At 32.5% G+C, this 16,404-nt stretch overlaps 2 protein-coding genes across 2 annotated transcripts; both read right to left on the bottom strand.

Moving 5' to 3' along the window:
• Positions 1–290: 290 nt before the first annotated feature.
• LOC142632572 (ATP-dependent DNA helicase homolog MER3-like) lies at positions 291–3,276 on the bottom strand. Its single transcript, XM_075806952.1, has 3 exons — positions 3,209–3,276; positions 826–1,009; positions 291–509 (listed from the first exon to the last, which is right to left on the bottom strand). Exons 1-3 carry the CDS (start codon positions 3,274–3,276, stop codon positions 291–293), a joined length of 471 nt encoding a protein of 156 aa, XP_075663067.1.
• A 2,735-nt stretch (positions 3,277–6,011) lies between these two features.
• Positions 6,012–15,598, bottom strand: LOC142632565 (putative beta-1,3-galactosyltransferase 2). Its single transcript, XM_075806946.1, has 12 exons — positions 15,388–15,598; positions 11,668–11,701; positions 10,396–10,489; positions 9,962–9,996; positions 9,634–9,839; positions 9,424–9,487; positions 9,106–9,178; positions 8,859–8,979; positions 8,245–8,332; positions 8,026–8,151; positions 7,643–7,752; positions 6,012–6,409 (listed from the first exon to the last, which is right to left on the bottom strand). The coding sequence occupies exons 1-12, from the start codon at positions 15,596–15,598 to the stop codon at positions 6,261–6,263; spliced, it is 1,311 nt and encodes a 436-aa protein (XP_075663061.1). The 3' UTR covers positions 6,012–6,260.
• Positions 15,599–16,404: the final 806 nt, after the last annotated feature.

The raw sequence follows: 16,404 nt of genomic DNA, 5'->3' as shown, positions 1-16,404 counted from the left end.
TTCTCCGAAACAAACAAAGTAAAGCCATATTTATTTTTCATTTTTTTCTATAATTTTTACACAATACACAAGAAGAAGAAGAAAAATTGTTTCTTCCCCCTTATCATCTTGATATTAGTTAACTATCAATTTTACAATGATCTCTCTCTCTCTCTCTCTCTCTCTCTCTCTCTCTCTCTCTATATATATATATATATATATATATATATATATATATATAAAACAAACGGTATCTTTTGGATTGGGATTTTTTTTTTGAAAAGAAATACTTCAAACTTTCATTGAAAAAATTATCCATAATCGACGAGAAGAACATTAAAAAGATGTGGTGGAACACCCTCCATCCACATAAAAATACCACTAACATGTCTTGCATCTTGAATATTCTTTATGTTGTAAAATTCATTATCACCAGTCAACTCCAGGCAATTTATTCCCCATGATCCAAACTTCTCATTCCAATCACGGAGCTTCTCTTGTACTAAGGCCTTAGATGGGGCTATATAGATCTTCATAGAACATGAAAACAAGGCAGATGAAATTCAACATAAACATCAAGCTTAATATAATGCACTATATCAAAGAGCAGAATTTGTCTTTTTAATTGCAGTCATCAAATTATAAGTTGGGTATCGGTGTCCGTATCATAGTGAAACATACCAGGAACAGGAACTGGAAACATATTGTCAAAGCAAAAATAAAAAGAATTTTAGTAAAGGTATCTATGATCGTATTAGAAGTCCAAATCGATGAAATGCACTTTTTTGCATATTCTAAAGTACTAACAAAAACGTCTACTATGGTTTCTTGGTATAGGAGACTTACTGTTTTGAGGGTTCCCTTTATATGGATGAACCTCCCATCTTCAGAGATGAACTTTGAGAGAAGCCTCAAAATGCAAAGCTCAAAGAGCACCGTTTTACCACTTCCTGTTGGTGTTGAAATAACCATGTTTGCATCGGAATGAAAGCAAACAAGAAAGCATTCACTTTGCAGTGAATTGAAGTACCTTCATGTGTAAGAAACAAAACTAACATAACTACAACATACCCCAACATGTTAAGTACAGGAAGCAGGAAGATAATAACATTATAGTTAAAGATAATAATTGTGGTATTGGGTTTACGTGGTTTATTATGTATCTATGTGTAATGGCCCAATAGGCTCAATGATATTGTCCCTATATGTACCCTGCTAGAGTTCATTGTAATCGACACAGTGCTAATATCAAAGATGTAGCCGTCAAGGGATCTATCACTACAAAAAAAGGGGTCTATGGCCGCGTTTCAAAAACGCGGCTATAGACCCCAAAAACGCGGCTATAGGCTATAGCCGTGTTTTCTAGAGCCGCGGTTACAACCGAGGCCTAAGCGGCACAGCAACAGCCCCTACGGGTCTATAGCCGCGTTTTTATAACTGCGGCTAAAGGTCAAGCCTAAAGCCGCGTTTTTTAAAAACGCGGCTACAGACCCACTTTAAGCTGCGTTTGTAACCGCGGCTATAGGTTTTATTAAAAACAAAAAAAAAATTTCTGGGTTTTTTTTTTTCCTCAAAAAATTCAAACTTCAAACAAAAAAAATTTAAAATTAATCACAAACCCAGAAAATCCAAAACCAAACACAAATCCAAAAAATTCAAAATCAAACACAACATACCCACAATACAAACACACCCAAAAAATTCAAAATCAAACACAATATCCTCATAATACAAACATAATATGCTCCAAAATATAACAACACAAACCCATGAATCTCCTCTCATTCAGCAAAATCAACCCAAAGCTAACACTAAATCCATTCAAGAAACACAAAAGCATAAGCCCAAAAATAGAAAAGAACAAGCTCAAGAACACAAACCCATTTAAACATAAGCACTATAGCACAAATTCAAGCACATATCCAAAAAATTCAAAATCAAATAATTCCACCAATGTAAAACTCATACATATAAACACATAAATATTACTCCCAATGCTCATAAAGTTTAGATAAAAATAAGCTCTAGCAAAAGTATAGTACCCATAAGAAGATTAGAAATATTTTACCTTAAATAGTAGAGATGAGTGAACCTTAGCTTCTCCAATGAAGATTTCCGATCATCTTTGCCGGAAAAATGAAAAGAATCCATTGTGTTGAGAGAAAAAGAAAAGAATGGATGTGTTGAGAGAAAAAGAAAAGAAAAGATAAGAAGAACATGGGCATAGAGAGAAAAGATGAGATATTTTGAATTGAGTGGTAGGGAATAAATGGGGTAGGTGGGGGTCAGGTCATTATTTTTATTTTTTTTAAAGTAGACCTATAGCCGCGTTTTTAAAAACGCGGCTATAGGTCCTACTTTGTTAGAAATATAAAATTTTATTCTTCTACATATCTCAGCGTGTTCCTTTTTTGTTTTTTGTGTTACCTATAGCCGCGTTTTAAAAAACGCGGCTATAGGTCCTCTGGATTTGCCCTGTTACCTATAGCCGCATTTCTAATAGCCCCCACTTTATAAAAAAAATTTATTGGGTTGTACATGCTATCAAGCTTAAAAGTAAAATTTGGCTGGACCTATGGCCGCGTTTTCAGAAACGCGGCTATAGGCCCTTAAAAAAACGCAGCTACACACATACAAACACGGCTATAGACCTTACCTAGAGCTGCATTTTTTAAAACGGGGCTATAGGTTATGTCTAAAGCTACGTTTTATAAAAAACGCGGCTAGAGGTTAGGTATATTGCCGCGTTTCCTAGAAACGCCGCTATAGGTTTGGTCTATAGCTGCGTTTTTAAGAAACGCGGCTATAGGTCAAGTATAGCCATGTTTTTTTTAAAACGCGGCAAAAAAACGCGGCTACAGCCCGCGTTTTTTGTAGTGTATCCCGTGGACATATGCCGAACCACCTAATTCACGTCTTCCTTTTCACTTTCCTTGCTTCCGCTCTCACTAAAATTTTATCAACAATATTTTCTATTTCATTTTAGTTTCAACAATTATGAGGACTATGAAAACTACCATTTTCAGTTTCAGATCACACACACTCACAGGGAGATCATTATGTCCACAATGCTGAATATACACGATTACACAACATTTACAAATGAAAAAAAAGGGAAATTTGGCTTGGTGGTTTAACACAAGGATCAAAGAAGTTGATAACATAAAAGCTGAAAGAATAGCCTAACTTCAAATTTTACATATCAAACTTTAGAAAACTCAATGTTTACCTGAATTTAAAAACTGAACGAAAATGTGCAGGCAAATCTAACACGGACTTCAGTGTGTATGAATCCATGATCCTACATGAATATCCACATATAAATTATCAATCAATATATAAAAAGAAATGCGACAATTCAATTGGAAAAAACGGCAGGCAGTTTTCAACGTGTATAATACGACATGTCACATTCCATATTGTGAAACAAAAATGACATGGCGTTCAAGTTTTGATCAGAAAATTTTACAATCACAGTCAGAAACAGAAATCTTCTCCTAACACTCAAAATATCTTCACAATTTGATCAAATTAGTAACAAAGTTTTTCAAAATTCACCGAGTTTTTTTTTTGTTTGGGTGAAAAATTTCCTAAAAAGTAAAAACACTCAAAATTCTAAATAATTTGGTCAAACTTGAACAATATTGTTTCAGAAACCTCCTTCTCCATGCGAATTTGAAACTCTATCCGAAAAGAATTCATGAATTCTCAAAATCTAAGATCCAAAGCAAAAAAAACGCAGCAATAGTAAGCCAATCCGAGATCAATCAAAATTAGCTCAGATTCATTGATATTGTAAGGAAAATTTGAACTAAGATTGCTGATTATTCAAATTCAGAAACAGTCTGATATAATTAATTTCGCATCACTATGTGTTTGTGTGTGTGTGTGTGAGAGAGAGAGAGAGAGAGAGAGAGACCTGAGAGAGCGAGGAGCGAACGATGGCTAACAATAGAGAGGGTATTGGAGTGAAAATGGTACAGAGAAAAATGAAATGGAGTGGTATATATATATATAGCGGAAGAGGGAGGTCTTTTTTTTGGCGGGAAAAGAGATGCGGAATTACCGATTTACGCGATGAACTGTGTGAAACGGATAGTTGTGGTGGGGCCGAATAGAAGTAAGTGGAATCTTCTTCTGTACCCTTCAACTTACTTGGAATTATAGATATTACCCTAGAGTTAAGTGATTTTCAATGTTAAAACATATTGGCAATTTTTTTTTTTTTGGGTAAATACATTTTAAACTCATAGTTAACAGTTCTTGCCACACAAAAAAAACACTCATAGTTAACGGTTGCTATCAAATTAAACCTCACTTTTTATTTAATAAAATTTATGTGTTGATGTTTAAAGTCTATTTGAAAACAACTTTGAAAATAATAATATAATAATAAAAAATCAAAAGAATAGAAAAAGTAAAAAGAAGGTCACATGAGATCTATAAGACCTGCAAATAGTACTTATGTTCAACAAAGAAAACCAACTTACTGTGTAAAATAATGTAAGTGAGCATGCAAACACTAACAAATAATAGTTTGCTCTTGAGACAGTAGCACATGTGACCACAAATAATCAACTATGTTGCCTGGGCAATATGAAATCAGTTGAATAAGCTAAAAGCTAGCTTTTTAGTTGTTCCCAAATGCAGCCTTAATTAAGGTGAATGAGTGCGTTTGAACCCTAGTCAAGCCTCTATCAAGGTTGGTAAAAATTGATCAAGAGTGAGATTTAGATGTGAAATAGCTAAATTCACGGATTTGATGCCAAGTCAAACGAAATGGGCACATTTTGACCTCGGTTAACCTTCCATCCAACTTGAGCAAAGTTAGTCAACTTAGATAATTTTGATTAATCCTATTATTGGGATCAAAAATTGACACAAATTGATGATTTTTCTATACAATGATTGGATTCATTCCTTTCGATTTAAGGGCCCCCAAGTATTGGTTTAGAGAAGAGAAAAACTCTTTTTAAGGGTATTCGGGATGTGTAGAAAAATTAGAGGACGGTCAAAATGGGATGATAATAGTCAACGCTATCAGAGAGAGGCCTCTGGCTATAGGTTACTAGGTTTATTAAACAGCCAAGACTCCGTTTTCCACTTCTTAATTGCATTTATTTATTTATTTAGGTAATGTTCCGTTTGATTGTTACTATTTATTTGTTATTAGTCATGAATTATAGTCCATTAAAGGGTTGTTTATTGAACCTATTGGCAGAAAAATTAGAATTAAACATCTTCCATTTCATAAACCCTCCAAATTTTGGTTAAACCAGAAAAATAGTACCGGGTGTTTTATGTTGATAGATTTTACTACCAAGGCAAGCTGATCAAACTTGGTTCCATGAATTTGCTGATCAAATTTATGGTTTCCTATAGCTGTTGATGTCTTGCAGATGTACATTGTAATTTAAATGAAAGCTAGGTAGATGAACTTGAGGATGAGGAGGATTCCTTGCTTTTCTTTTTCTTTTTTTGTCATATTTTGTTGAAGAAGTCATTCTATCTTATGTTAAGCACTCATAATTTTATGGACAAATGAGTGCATGAAGAGTTGAAGACAGTGGGATTGCTTCTTCAAATAAGGAATTTATGCCGGATTTGCTTGCTATAATCAACCTGCAAATACCACTTAAAAAAAAAAAACCAAATCAATGCTCCAAAAATACGCATTACTTACAAAGAAAGTTAATTTTGAGAATAGTTTATCAACATCTACTAATTAGCTATACACAACCTATAATTACAGGATGCACAGTCAAAAGAAATTATTATGAACTCTACAAATCATGAATATATCTCATCTCAACTAAACCTGTATTGTGACATCCAGCAGATAAAGCTAAAACAAAAGATCACATAACTACTCAATTTTTGTTTAAGGTGAGCGAGAGAAATCATGAAAGAATGACATACACTGTATTATTCATGAAGCAAAAGGCAGTAAAAGTTGTTCACAAAGAGTATTACATGTTATTGAGCTCAATGGCTATGTCAGAGAACTTACAATAAAGCCTTCTCACCATATAAAGAATGGGTTGTGACTGTCTATTCATTATTTGGCTTTAGAGAGGTTGATCTCCTTCGCAAAAATGCAGAAGCCCCAAGTAGCAAGGCCTCCCTTTTCTCCTTAACTATAATAATTCTATGTGCCGGAATTATATACATTCTCTATACGTACATGATATGTAGTTATTGGCTCAAAAGGACCATTCATATGCTTGCCTTTCAGGTACCTGTATGTCCTTCCTGAGTTTGGAGGAACAGCTGCCAGTCTCTCAGAAGCTTGCACTCCATATAGCGTTCTTATCCTCGCCACAGCGCTGGTGAACATCCATGATTCTCTCAACAGACTTGCAAATCCCATTACATTTCCGATCAAATGAAACAGCACAGATGTTGCCTGCCCGTATCTTCCACTCACAATCTGCAGGAACAATTACATCATCAGGAAAAAATGCATGAGCCTATAGGAAAATCCATGCAAGCGGCACATCATTTTTTTTTTTAAATCTATCTTCATTCTTCTGGAAAATAAAAATCTCTCAGCACCATACAGCTGATGGAGGTTGTACTATAACAGACCAAGTTCTTGGTCTATGTAGCTAATGGTTTTAACCCCTTGAAAGACCATGGAGCATATGCTAATCAGGTAATCTAAATCATTTGAATTAAAAATCATTTGTAATGGAAGGGACCAGAGAGGTCCACAATATATAGTGGACCAAAATCAATTCAACTAGCATTTGGATTCTGGACCAACAGTTGGGACAAAATGCCAACCTTCACATAATTGTTCTTTTCCTTCAATTGGAATACAAATACTGGCTACAATATATTCATGTTTTAAATTAAGACAGGGAGGCAGGGAAGAAACAATGACCCATATGAACACTACACGTTGTCATCTTAGTAAATTGGGAGCAATGGTGATAACAGAGACTAACTTAAAGCAAGGTATTTGTGAAGAAAGCCGTGTACCATATCTCTCTCACTTCTTGTTATGGGCAGACAAACTTAGAGACTGATTAGATTTAATAAATTTAGCTTGTTTAATGAAACTATAAAACTGTAAGAGGAGGAATGAATAGTTTATTTTTAACCCTGAGGGGGTCAATTCAGGATCAATTCATTACTTAAAGGGGTCTGTGGTGATGCAACTAAATAAATGAATATATTGTATAAATAGGGTAATATTACCTAAGGGAAGATCCAGTTTTGTTTGTTATTTTAAACATCTTAATTCTTAACAAAATAAAGGTCTTACATTAAGGTTTTACTGGGACTAGATGACATATACAGAAATTTTAAATAGTTTGTTTAAATATTTTTATACTACATGCAACAAAGTGTATTCCCCATCAAGTGTTTTATGTATTTATTTCTAAACAATAACCAGCTATTGGTCTTAGAGCTTCAATACCTTGTTGATCCAGGTTTAAAGGCACAAACACTGATATATTCCTGTCCCTAAAAGATGAATTGTAACTTCACATACTATATAACATATTTTAGACATCAAAACTTTCATTTGTGGCTTAACACTGACTAAGTTGCTTTTAATTCAAGACATGATATTCATAAAACAAAAACGTGGTGGTAAAACCATAAAAAGAAACACCAAAAGTAATTAAACCAACAAAATAAAAGTTTAAATTACCAGGTGGGGTACCACAACAGAGACTCCTGTCGTCCACATGCTCCACATCTAAACCAATTAACCAAGTTCCCAATGAAACATCCTCATTGGCATATTTGTGCAGTATAGGCCTGAGATCATTTCAAACAAAATTACCATCCAATGATTTAAGGCCATTCTACAGCCCAGCTTAAAATTTTCTGATATATAGCAATAGACATGTAACAAATGAAGATGAAAGAGGAACAAAAACTCCTCAAACTTGGAAGTGGGCATGGCAATGGAACCAGAACCTCTTGGTTCCATTAAAACTGTGATATCTTAATCCATCTGTAGCCCATTCAATGACAACAAATTTGAGCTTTCTTTTAACCCAAAAGGTAATAAAGACACTGCAAACTTACTGGTTTGTCGATATATACATAGCCAAGTCTTTTGAGATGGCATATAATTGTCCTGTAGCATGTAGAAAATACTTGTTTCCCATCTCACCAAATTTCCAATACTCTGGTTCATGGTATTTCATTCCCCTGTTCCAAAGAAAGGATGCAAAGAAAACCAGATTTTTACAAATATCTATATATTCTGCTAATTCAGGGGGAAAAAAGGATAAATTGGCTTACTTTCGAGCATGGACAAGACCAGACTTCATGCAGCCAATGTAAACCCGAGGTTTCATACGGTGTCTAGCTAGAGTTGTTCCTAGCATAGCTGCAGTAAGTTTAAAGGTAAATGAACTCAAATGAGACAAAGGATCAAATGTAATAACAAGAGTCATGTTACCTAAAATATATTCCTATTCTCACGTGTATACCCCAAGATAGAGCCAATCCTATGGTTCCATAGAAGCCTCTAAGAGAAACTTTTGAACTAATTCACTCAAAAACTTAAAACAATCACAATCAAGTTTCCAATATGGTAGTAATTTGAAATGTTTCTAACATGGTGTAACAAATTTGAAAGGAGTAAGTAATTTAAGAAAACAGTTCTGTTACGTGACAAATCAGGCATGTCATACTTCTTCTATTACTAATGCCAGAATTAGTCACATATAGAGCACACACCCAAGAACCATAGCTGTATCACTTTAGTAGAATCAGAATATTCATAAAAAAGAGGGGGGGGGGGGGGGGAACTAGATCCTGAAACTCAAATACTAAAATAAATTTAAGATATATTGCAAAAGTAAATGCAAGATGAAGGAAGAAATGAAGGGAAAAAATGGAACTACCATTACCTAAATTTACATGAATATCATCATCAACTTTAATGTAAAATTCTGCATCCCACAATGCAACAGCAGTTGAAAAATAAGTCTTAGTCTTGCCTGATAATTCCAGGTAGGCCTCAACATGGTCCTGCTTTCACAATGTGAAATATTTCTTTTCAGTCTATTTTCACACTAACTAAATTTTTAAAGGTAACCGGGAGTTTCACATGTAGATTGAGATGACAGCTTAAAAGGAGTAAGACGAAAAGCTCACTAGGCGCAAGAAGTCTCCATGCAACATCTCTTCTGCGTCAATTTCTTTGTCAAGTATACCACCAGATGTCGAACTAATGACAAAAGGCCAATTAATAAGCAGCCTAATAATTTGTGCTAATTTATGCAAAGCACCACCTTAAAAGAAAATTGTGCTATTGAAAAGATCATAAGTTCATGCAGACAATTTATTTGCTAAGGCCACAAACTCCATTTCTTATTAATGAAACAGAATATATAGAACATGTGCTAAAAGAATATATACAAGCAGTGAGTGTGGCAATAATTGACAGTAGCTGTGAAGACATACGAAGATCACCTGCGACCTATAACAAAGCGAATCACTATACCCTTCTCTTCCTCCAATTTCATTCTCTTCTCACCTAATAATGCTTAATCCATGAGAACCATCACAGATGAGATATGACAAATAACTGAAATAATTCATAAAAGATTCTTAAATTGAGAGAGAGAAAAAGAGAGAGAGGGAGAGAAGGTTAAAGAGAAATATGGAGTCAAGTTAATGCACCTTGTGGCATCCAAGTAGCACGAACAGACTCCCTTCGCTTGCGGCTACTAAAAGCTGTATTGATTCCTACAACCATAAAGTATTTTCTTTTCGCATTTGTTTCAACATTCTTCATGTTTCGCGACATCGGAGAGTCATGCATTATAGATTCATGTGCTGAAGATGTTAATTCTGTATCCACATTTGTTATTGTCTTATCCAAGACCCTGCATGTCATATACAATGGAAAGGTTTGCATTTAGGTCACTCGTGAGGGATATAAGTGAAATCCAGTCTAAACAGGCATCAGAATAGAGTATAAATATCAAGCTGGGTCCTTGAAACTTACCCCGCACTGTTATTTCCTTTATGCCGTACAACCTTCTGCTAAAACCAAGAAAGTTAGAGAAAATTTCATTACAAACATGTAAAAAAGCAAGTGATTTACATCAAGAAGCAAAATTAAAGCTAAAGATAGCAAAGCACATTTAACTCTAAAATTGGAAGGAATAATGATTGCAAGAAGCAACTAGAATGATTTCGAGAAGCAACAATTTCAAGCACTGCGGTTCTGTTAAGAATAATCTTTAATAAAAGAAAAACCACGAAATGGGAGGACTTGACTACAAGCCTATACTTTCTTTTAGGATATTGACAATTTCTGAGTCAGAGCTGTATATTTGAAGAAAACTACCTTCTCATGTGAAACAATAATAAATATCAATAGCCAAAGAAGTGGAGAATGATATGGCTCATTATTAGTAGTTTGGTACATTTACTTACAAGTTTTGGATAATTCTCAGATTTTAAGTTTATTCGGGCATCTTCGAGTTTAGAAGTTATTGCAATATCATTAGCTTCAGGCACCGTCCACATCCTGATACATAATTTTTTTGATTAATATGACATGCATATGCTAACAGGCAGCTGCCTTTACATGTAACTTAAATAATAAGCCTGTTACTGATTGATAAGGAAACCTGGTTTTACAGCATAAAATCAAAGTGGCCAATAGTAATGATATGAAAATGTAAAATAATAAGCTTGAGAAGCAGTATTAGATAATCTTTCAGTGAGAATTAAGGGGGACAATGTAATTTTGAATATTAAGTGTTCATCATATAGACGTAAAATGTCAAGTACCTCCAGTTCACCCCCTCCAAATATCTGGACTAGTTGGGTTGAGTTTCACAAGTCACAGTAATTAAAACCATATAAAATAGTAGGCTCATTGTAGAAGAAAGGGTTAAGTCACAATTTATAAAAGTATATAATATTTTGATGGAGTTTGACAAAAGACGCCAGAACAAGAAAAAGAACATCTTTACCTATTGCATAAATCTAAACCTCTTTTGAAGTAGTTACATGAAACGTTGAAGGAGCAAAAACGACAGGTGAAAATCACATAGCACTTTGTTAATAAAATGACAATGAATGATAGATACAAACAAAACAAGTGCAAAGGGACTAAGGGAGAGAATTGTCCCTAATGTGAGTCCAAAAAACGCAAATTCAAAAACCACATCAAAAAGCACACATACCCTTTTGAACTATGCAGATAACATTAGTTCAATTCAAACCCTCCTCGATGAAATGCAACAATCATTCAATTCACAAGAACAGCCATTAATAATCAGCTAAACACAAACTATCTGATAAATTACCACTAGTCCAAATGCCAAAATTGTAATAAGACTATGAATTTAACCATTTAATCATCAAACACACCCTCACATGTGTCCTGACTCCCCTTGATAAGCAGGGCTTAATACGTAAGACTTCTAACTTTTAAAATGGAAAATAGAGTGGAGACAAGTTTCGAACACAAGATATACCATGGTAAATTTCCACTAGTCCCAAAAGCTTAAACTTTTAGGAAAGGCTTAACTATTAACAACCTCTTCATATTTATTTCACAAAGTCTCACCTAATTCTATGAGTTTATTGATACCCACCAGGCAAAAAAGCATAATTCAATTAAACCAACCACTTTAGAGACTAAAAACTGAAAACTAAGAAAAAGTAACAGAAATCCAATTGAGAAAACATACATACCTGTTAATGAAAACCAATCCAGCACAGAAGCAGCCTAAGCACACCAAAAGGACCAAGTAAATAGACTTAGCATACACTCTTATTCCCATTCCTCTACTCTTCATAGGCATGTTGTTGTAGCTTTAGTGTCAATCCCAATGTAAGTTAAAAATATATATATAAATAAAGAGCCAAAATCAAATAGACCCAAATATAATATGAATTTTGTTTCACTGAATACACACTCTCTCCCTCTCCTTTAGAGGTGAGAGAGGTGCATACAGACGAGGCCTGAGGATGTTTTATACAACATTTAATATCCCAATTTATAGAAACATCCTACAGCTTCATGTATAAATGCATGAAACTTAAAGTGTTTTAATAAAACAATCATAAATGTTGCATGTAAATAAGCTAACGGTCGGGTTTAGACAACATACAAGAGAGAAGAGAAGAGAAACTAGATTTATCTTTGGTAACATTGTTGCCGTTTGGACTAGGAAACGGTCGGTTAGGTTCTCGGCTTGGATCAATGAAATATGTGTGTGTTTGTATCAACTAGCAAAAAAATGAATAAATAAATAGCAGCGGTTTGCTAATTGCTTATTGTAATACCAAAAAAATAAAATAAAATAAATGACAACAAGCAAATTGATATTGGTCATCTTCTCAATATATATATATATATATATATATATATATATATACTGGTCAAGAGGAAATAATGAAACTCGCAGGAATATAAATGTGAGTGATAAAAGTTCATATTTATAAATGATGGTCTCTAGTTTAGGCGAATATATGCGCGCCAATACACCCCTCGTATAGAACCTATGTGAGATTAACATGTGAGTCCCACAATATATCAGTTTCACATAGGTTATATCCGCCAAGTATATAAGATATATTCTCCTAGTTTAGAAGTCTTATAAGCTGAGTGAGTGAAGAATAGTGTAATTGGGCCATTATAAAGCTATAGTTGTTTGAAACACATGTTGTAAGAGGAATGATGCATAATTGCAAATATCTCCTGCATAAGGTACATTCTCTGTGAGAATGAGAGAGATTGTGTGTATACAATTTAGGACCCACATGTGATACAATTCATAATTAGGTATTAGACCATAAGTTCCCCTAATTAAATTCAACCATGTAGCTAAATTTAGCAATATCTTGATAATATACACACACACACACACACACATATATATATATATATATTGGTAGATCATATATTTGATAGATCAAATATAATTGAATTGAAATTTATTAGAAAATAATTTTTTTTTTAATTTTTTTTAACGCTAAATATATGGTAGTTTTTTTTTCATGGTATTTAGTTTATTTTTGAATATTATATAGCTCTGATTTTTGAATGGCCAACATTTTTTGGTTTATATTTTGACCCCATAGATAAAATTAATCATGGTTCCGTCCCTACCGCAACGTATTTATAACTTTGTTGCAAATATTTTCAATAATAATTCCATAATAAATGGGGTTTATAGAAACATCCTACAACTTCATGTATAAATGCATGAAACTTACAGTGTTTTAATAAAACAATCATAACTGTTGCATGTAAATAAGCTAACGGTCGGGTTTAGACAGCATACAAGAGAGAAGAGAAGAGAAACTAGATTTATCTTTGGTAACATTGTTGCCGTTTGGACTAGGAAACGGTCGTTTAGGTTCTTGGCTTAGATCAATGAAATATGTGTGTGTTTGTATCAACTAGCAAAAAAATGAATAAATAAAAGAAAGAAGGAAGAATGAGCCTTCTTTCCTCAAGCACACAAAACATGTTTCCTTAAATATGTAGAGAAATAAGAGGAGAAAACCCACCTGCTATGAAAAGAAGACAAATTTAAGATTTCTTCTTATATAAAATCGACAAACTTGCACACCTTTTAGCTAAACATGCAGTTGACATTGTTGGTTTTTCAGTTTAGATGGAAGGGAGTCTTTATTTCATAAAACAAGTTCTTCATCTTGATGTATTGTCTTTTTTCAAATTAATGAAGTTTCCCGTCTTTCTATAAATATATATAGATTGGGGGGAGAAAATAGAATAAATATAAAAATAATTTAAATGAGATACATTCACTTTTATACGAAATCATGTTAGCTAATTATATTTTTTTTTCTCTTACATAAAGTAGAAGATTATTTAACTATACTATTAATAATAAGATTATCTGTTTGGGTTTCATCTTTTTACCTACTAAAATATCCTTGTACAAAATATTAAACTCTAAAAAATAACTCTATTTTTAGTTAAATAATTTTAAATTAAAAAACACAAACTGGTTTAAAAAGTAATTTACTATTGTTTCAAAAAGTTCATAAGTTTTAGACTTTCAAACCTTTATCAACTCCTACATACAAAAATATCCTAAAAATTAAGACATTATCTTTATCTTACTTTTAAACATTATTTCACTAAACCCAAAATAAAAAATAAAAAAGTTCCTCATTTCACTATTAAACATTATTTCACAAAACCCAAAAAAAAAAGTCCTATTGCACATACGAAGCGCGTATGATGAGTCTAATTTATCTATACTATTAATAACAAGATTCTTTACAAAAAAAAAAAAGGATTCTCTATTTGAGTTTCATCATTTTACGTACTAAAATTTCCTCACGCAAATTCTTAAACTCTCTAAAATACCCTTATATTATAGTTGAATAATTTTAAATTTAAAAACACAAAATGGTTAAATGAGTAATTTATTATTTTTTAAAAAGTTCCTAAATTTTAGGCTTTCAAACTTTCATCAAGATCCTAAAAGTTAGAACACTATCTCTAACTTACTTTTAAATATCATTTCACTAAACCCCAAATAAAAAAGAGTATTGTTGCACGTGTGATGAGTCTAGTACTACTAATAACAAGATTTCTCGTTTGGGTTTTATCATATTGTGTACCAAAATACCCTCAAATTTATATGTTTAAAAAGTTTAAATAATAAAGTTAGATATGTACAAATACTAATTTAAACACTCCTAAATTTTAGATAGTTACCATATCTCTTAAAATTAGGCATTTCCATCTCTCCTTATTCCTTCTAAACATCAAGTCTGTTACTAAAACCAAACATAAATAAATGTCTATCTTCTTCTGTTTAATCTTTTTTTTTTTTTAAATCTCGTTCTTTTTCTCTCTGAAGGAGTAGTCATTTCCTACAAGGTAATTCTTTTAGTGCTTTTATTTATTGTTTTGTTACTCATATGATTTTTAGTTATGTAATAATGACATACTAATTAATTTATATACAATATCTTTTTTAATTTATATATATATATAATTCAATATTTCTCCGAAACAAACAAAGTAAAGTCATATTTATTTTTCGTTTTTTTCTATAATTTTTACACAATACACAAGAAGAAGAAGAAAAATTGTTTCTTCCCCCTTATCATCTTGATATTAGTTATCTATCAATTTTACAATGATCTCTCTCTCTCTCTCTCTCTCTCTATATATATATATATATATATATATATATATATATATATATATATATATATATATATATATATATATAGATATATAACAAACGGTATCTTTTGGATTGGGATTTTTTTTTGAAAAGAAATACTTCAAACTTTCATTGAAAAATTATCCATAATCGACAAGAAGAACATTAAAAAGATGTGGTGGAACACCCTCCATTCACATAAAAATACCACTAACATATCTTGCATATTTAGTTAGAAAGTGAGCTATAGAATTACCTGCTCTACGAGTACGAGAAAAAGAAATAAAATTATAGGCAGCTATAGTATTCTTTAAAGAAGAGAGTAGGTGACCAAAAGAAGCAAAGGAGTCCTCATTGCTTTGTAGAGCTTTGATAACAACTTCCGAATCCCCCTCGAGAATAATAGAAGAAAAACCACAATCATGAGCAAAGAGGATAGTTTTGGCAAGCTGCCAAAGCTTTGACATCATCTGTGGAGGGGGTAATCTGATATTCTCAGATAGAGAGGCTAAGACTTGTCTTTGGTATCTTTTGAATTAAGATCTTGTTCAAGGTATTGCACAAATGCAACTCCTTTCATGCCCCTCACATTTTTTTAATAACTTTTTCATCTTTTTATTTAGACAAAATTATTAAATGAATGTGATTAAAAGCTAACTTCCGAAATTTTAATTTCAACTCTTGGAAGACATTGTACACTATACACACTAGATCTCAATCCAAACTCCATTATTAATTTTTTTTTTCTTGTTTTTATATATTTATTTATTAAAATTTGCTTTTTTGAAATTCTAGGCGGTGAACAGTCACTTTTACATGGACTCATTACTAACGTCACTTTTGTTTTCTACCACTTATAATGTGTCATTTTAGCAAGTTATGGAAACATGACATCTCAACAAGTCATGAAAAAGGTTGTGCTACTAGACTAATTCTTTTTTCTTAACATGATTCCATAACCTTCTACTCTCCATTCCTAATTCTCACCAATAAATATATGGTCAGAATAAATTTTATAATTATTGGCAGAAGAAGTTAATATAAATTTATCAACTTAACTATTATGAAAAATATTGTCATATTACTCAACTAGTTTTACCCTCCAAACATTTTTGAATTATTCTAAAATTACAATCAATGGAATCAATTTCGTACCGGACGTTGTACCAGTTTAGTTAGAGAAACGATATATTTCGGTACCAGTTAATACTGGTGTACCGTTTTGAGGTTACCGCTATATATATATATATATATATATATAATTGACTAACAT

Source organism: Castanea sativa, chromosome 1 (genome assembly GCF_040712315.1).
Source record: "Castanea sativa cultivar Marrone di Chiusa Pesio chromosome 1, ASM4071231v1".
In the NCBI taxonomy this organism is placed as follows: Eukaryota; Viridiplantae; Streptophyta; class Magnoliopsida; order Fagales; family Fagaceae; genus Castanea; species Castanea sativa.
Note: the sequence above shows the minus strand (reverse complement) of the source record. Positions and strands in the feature narration are given on the sequence as shown.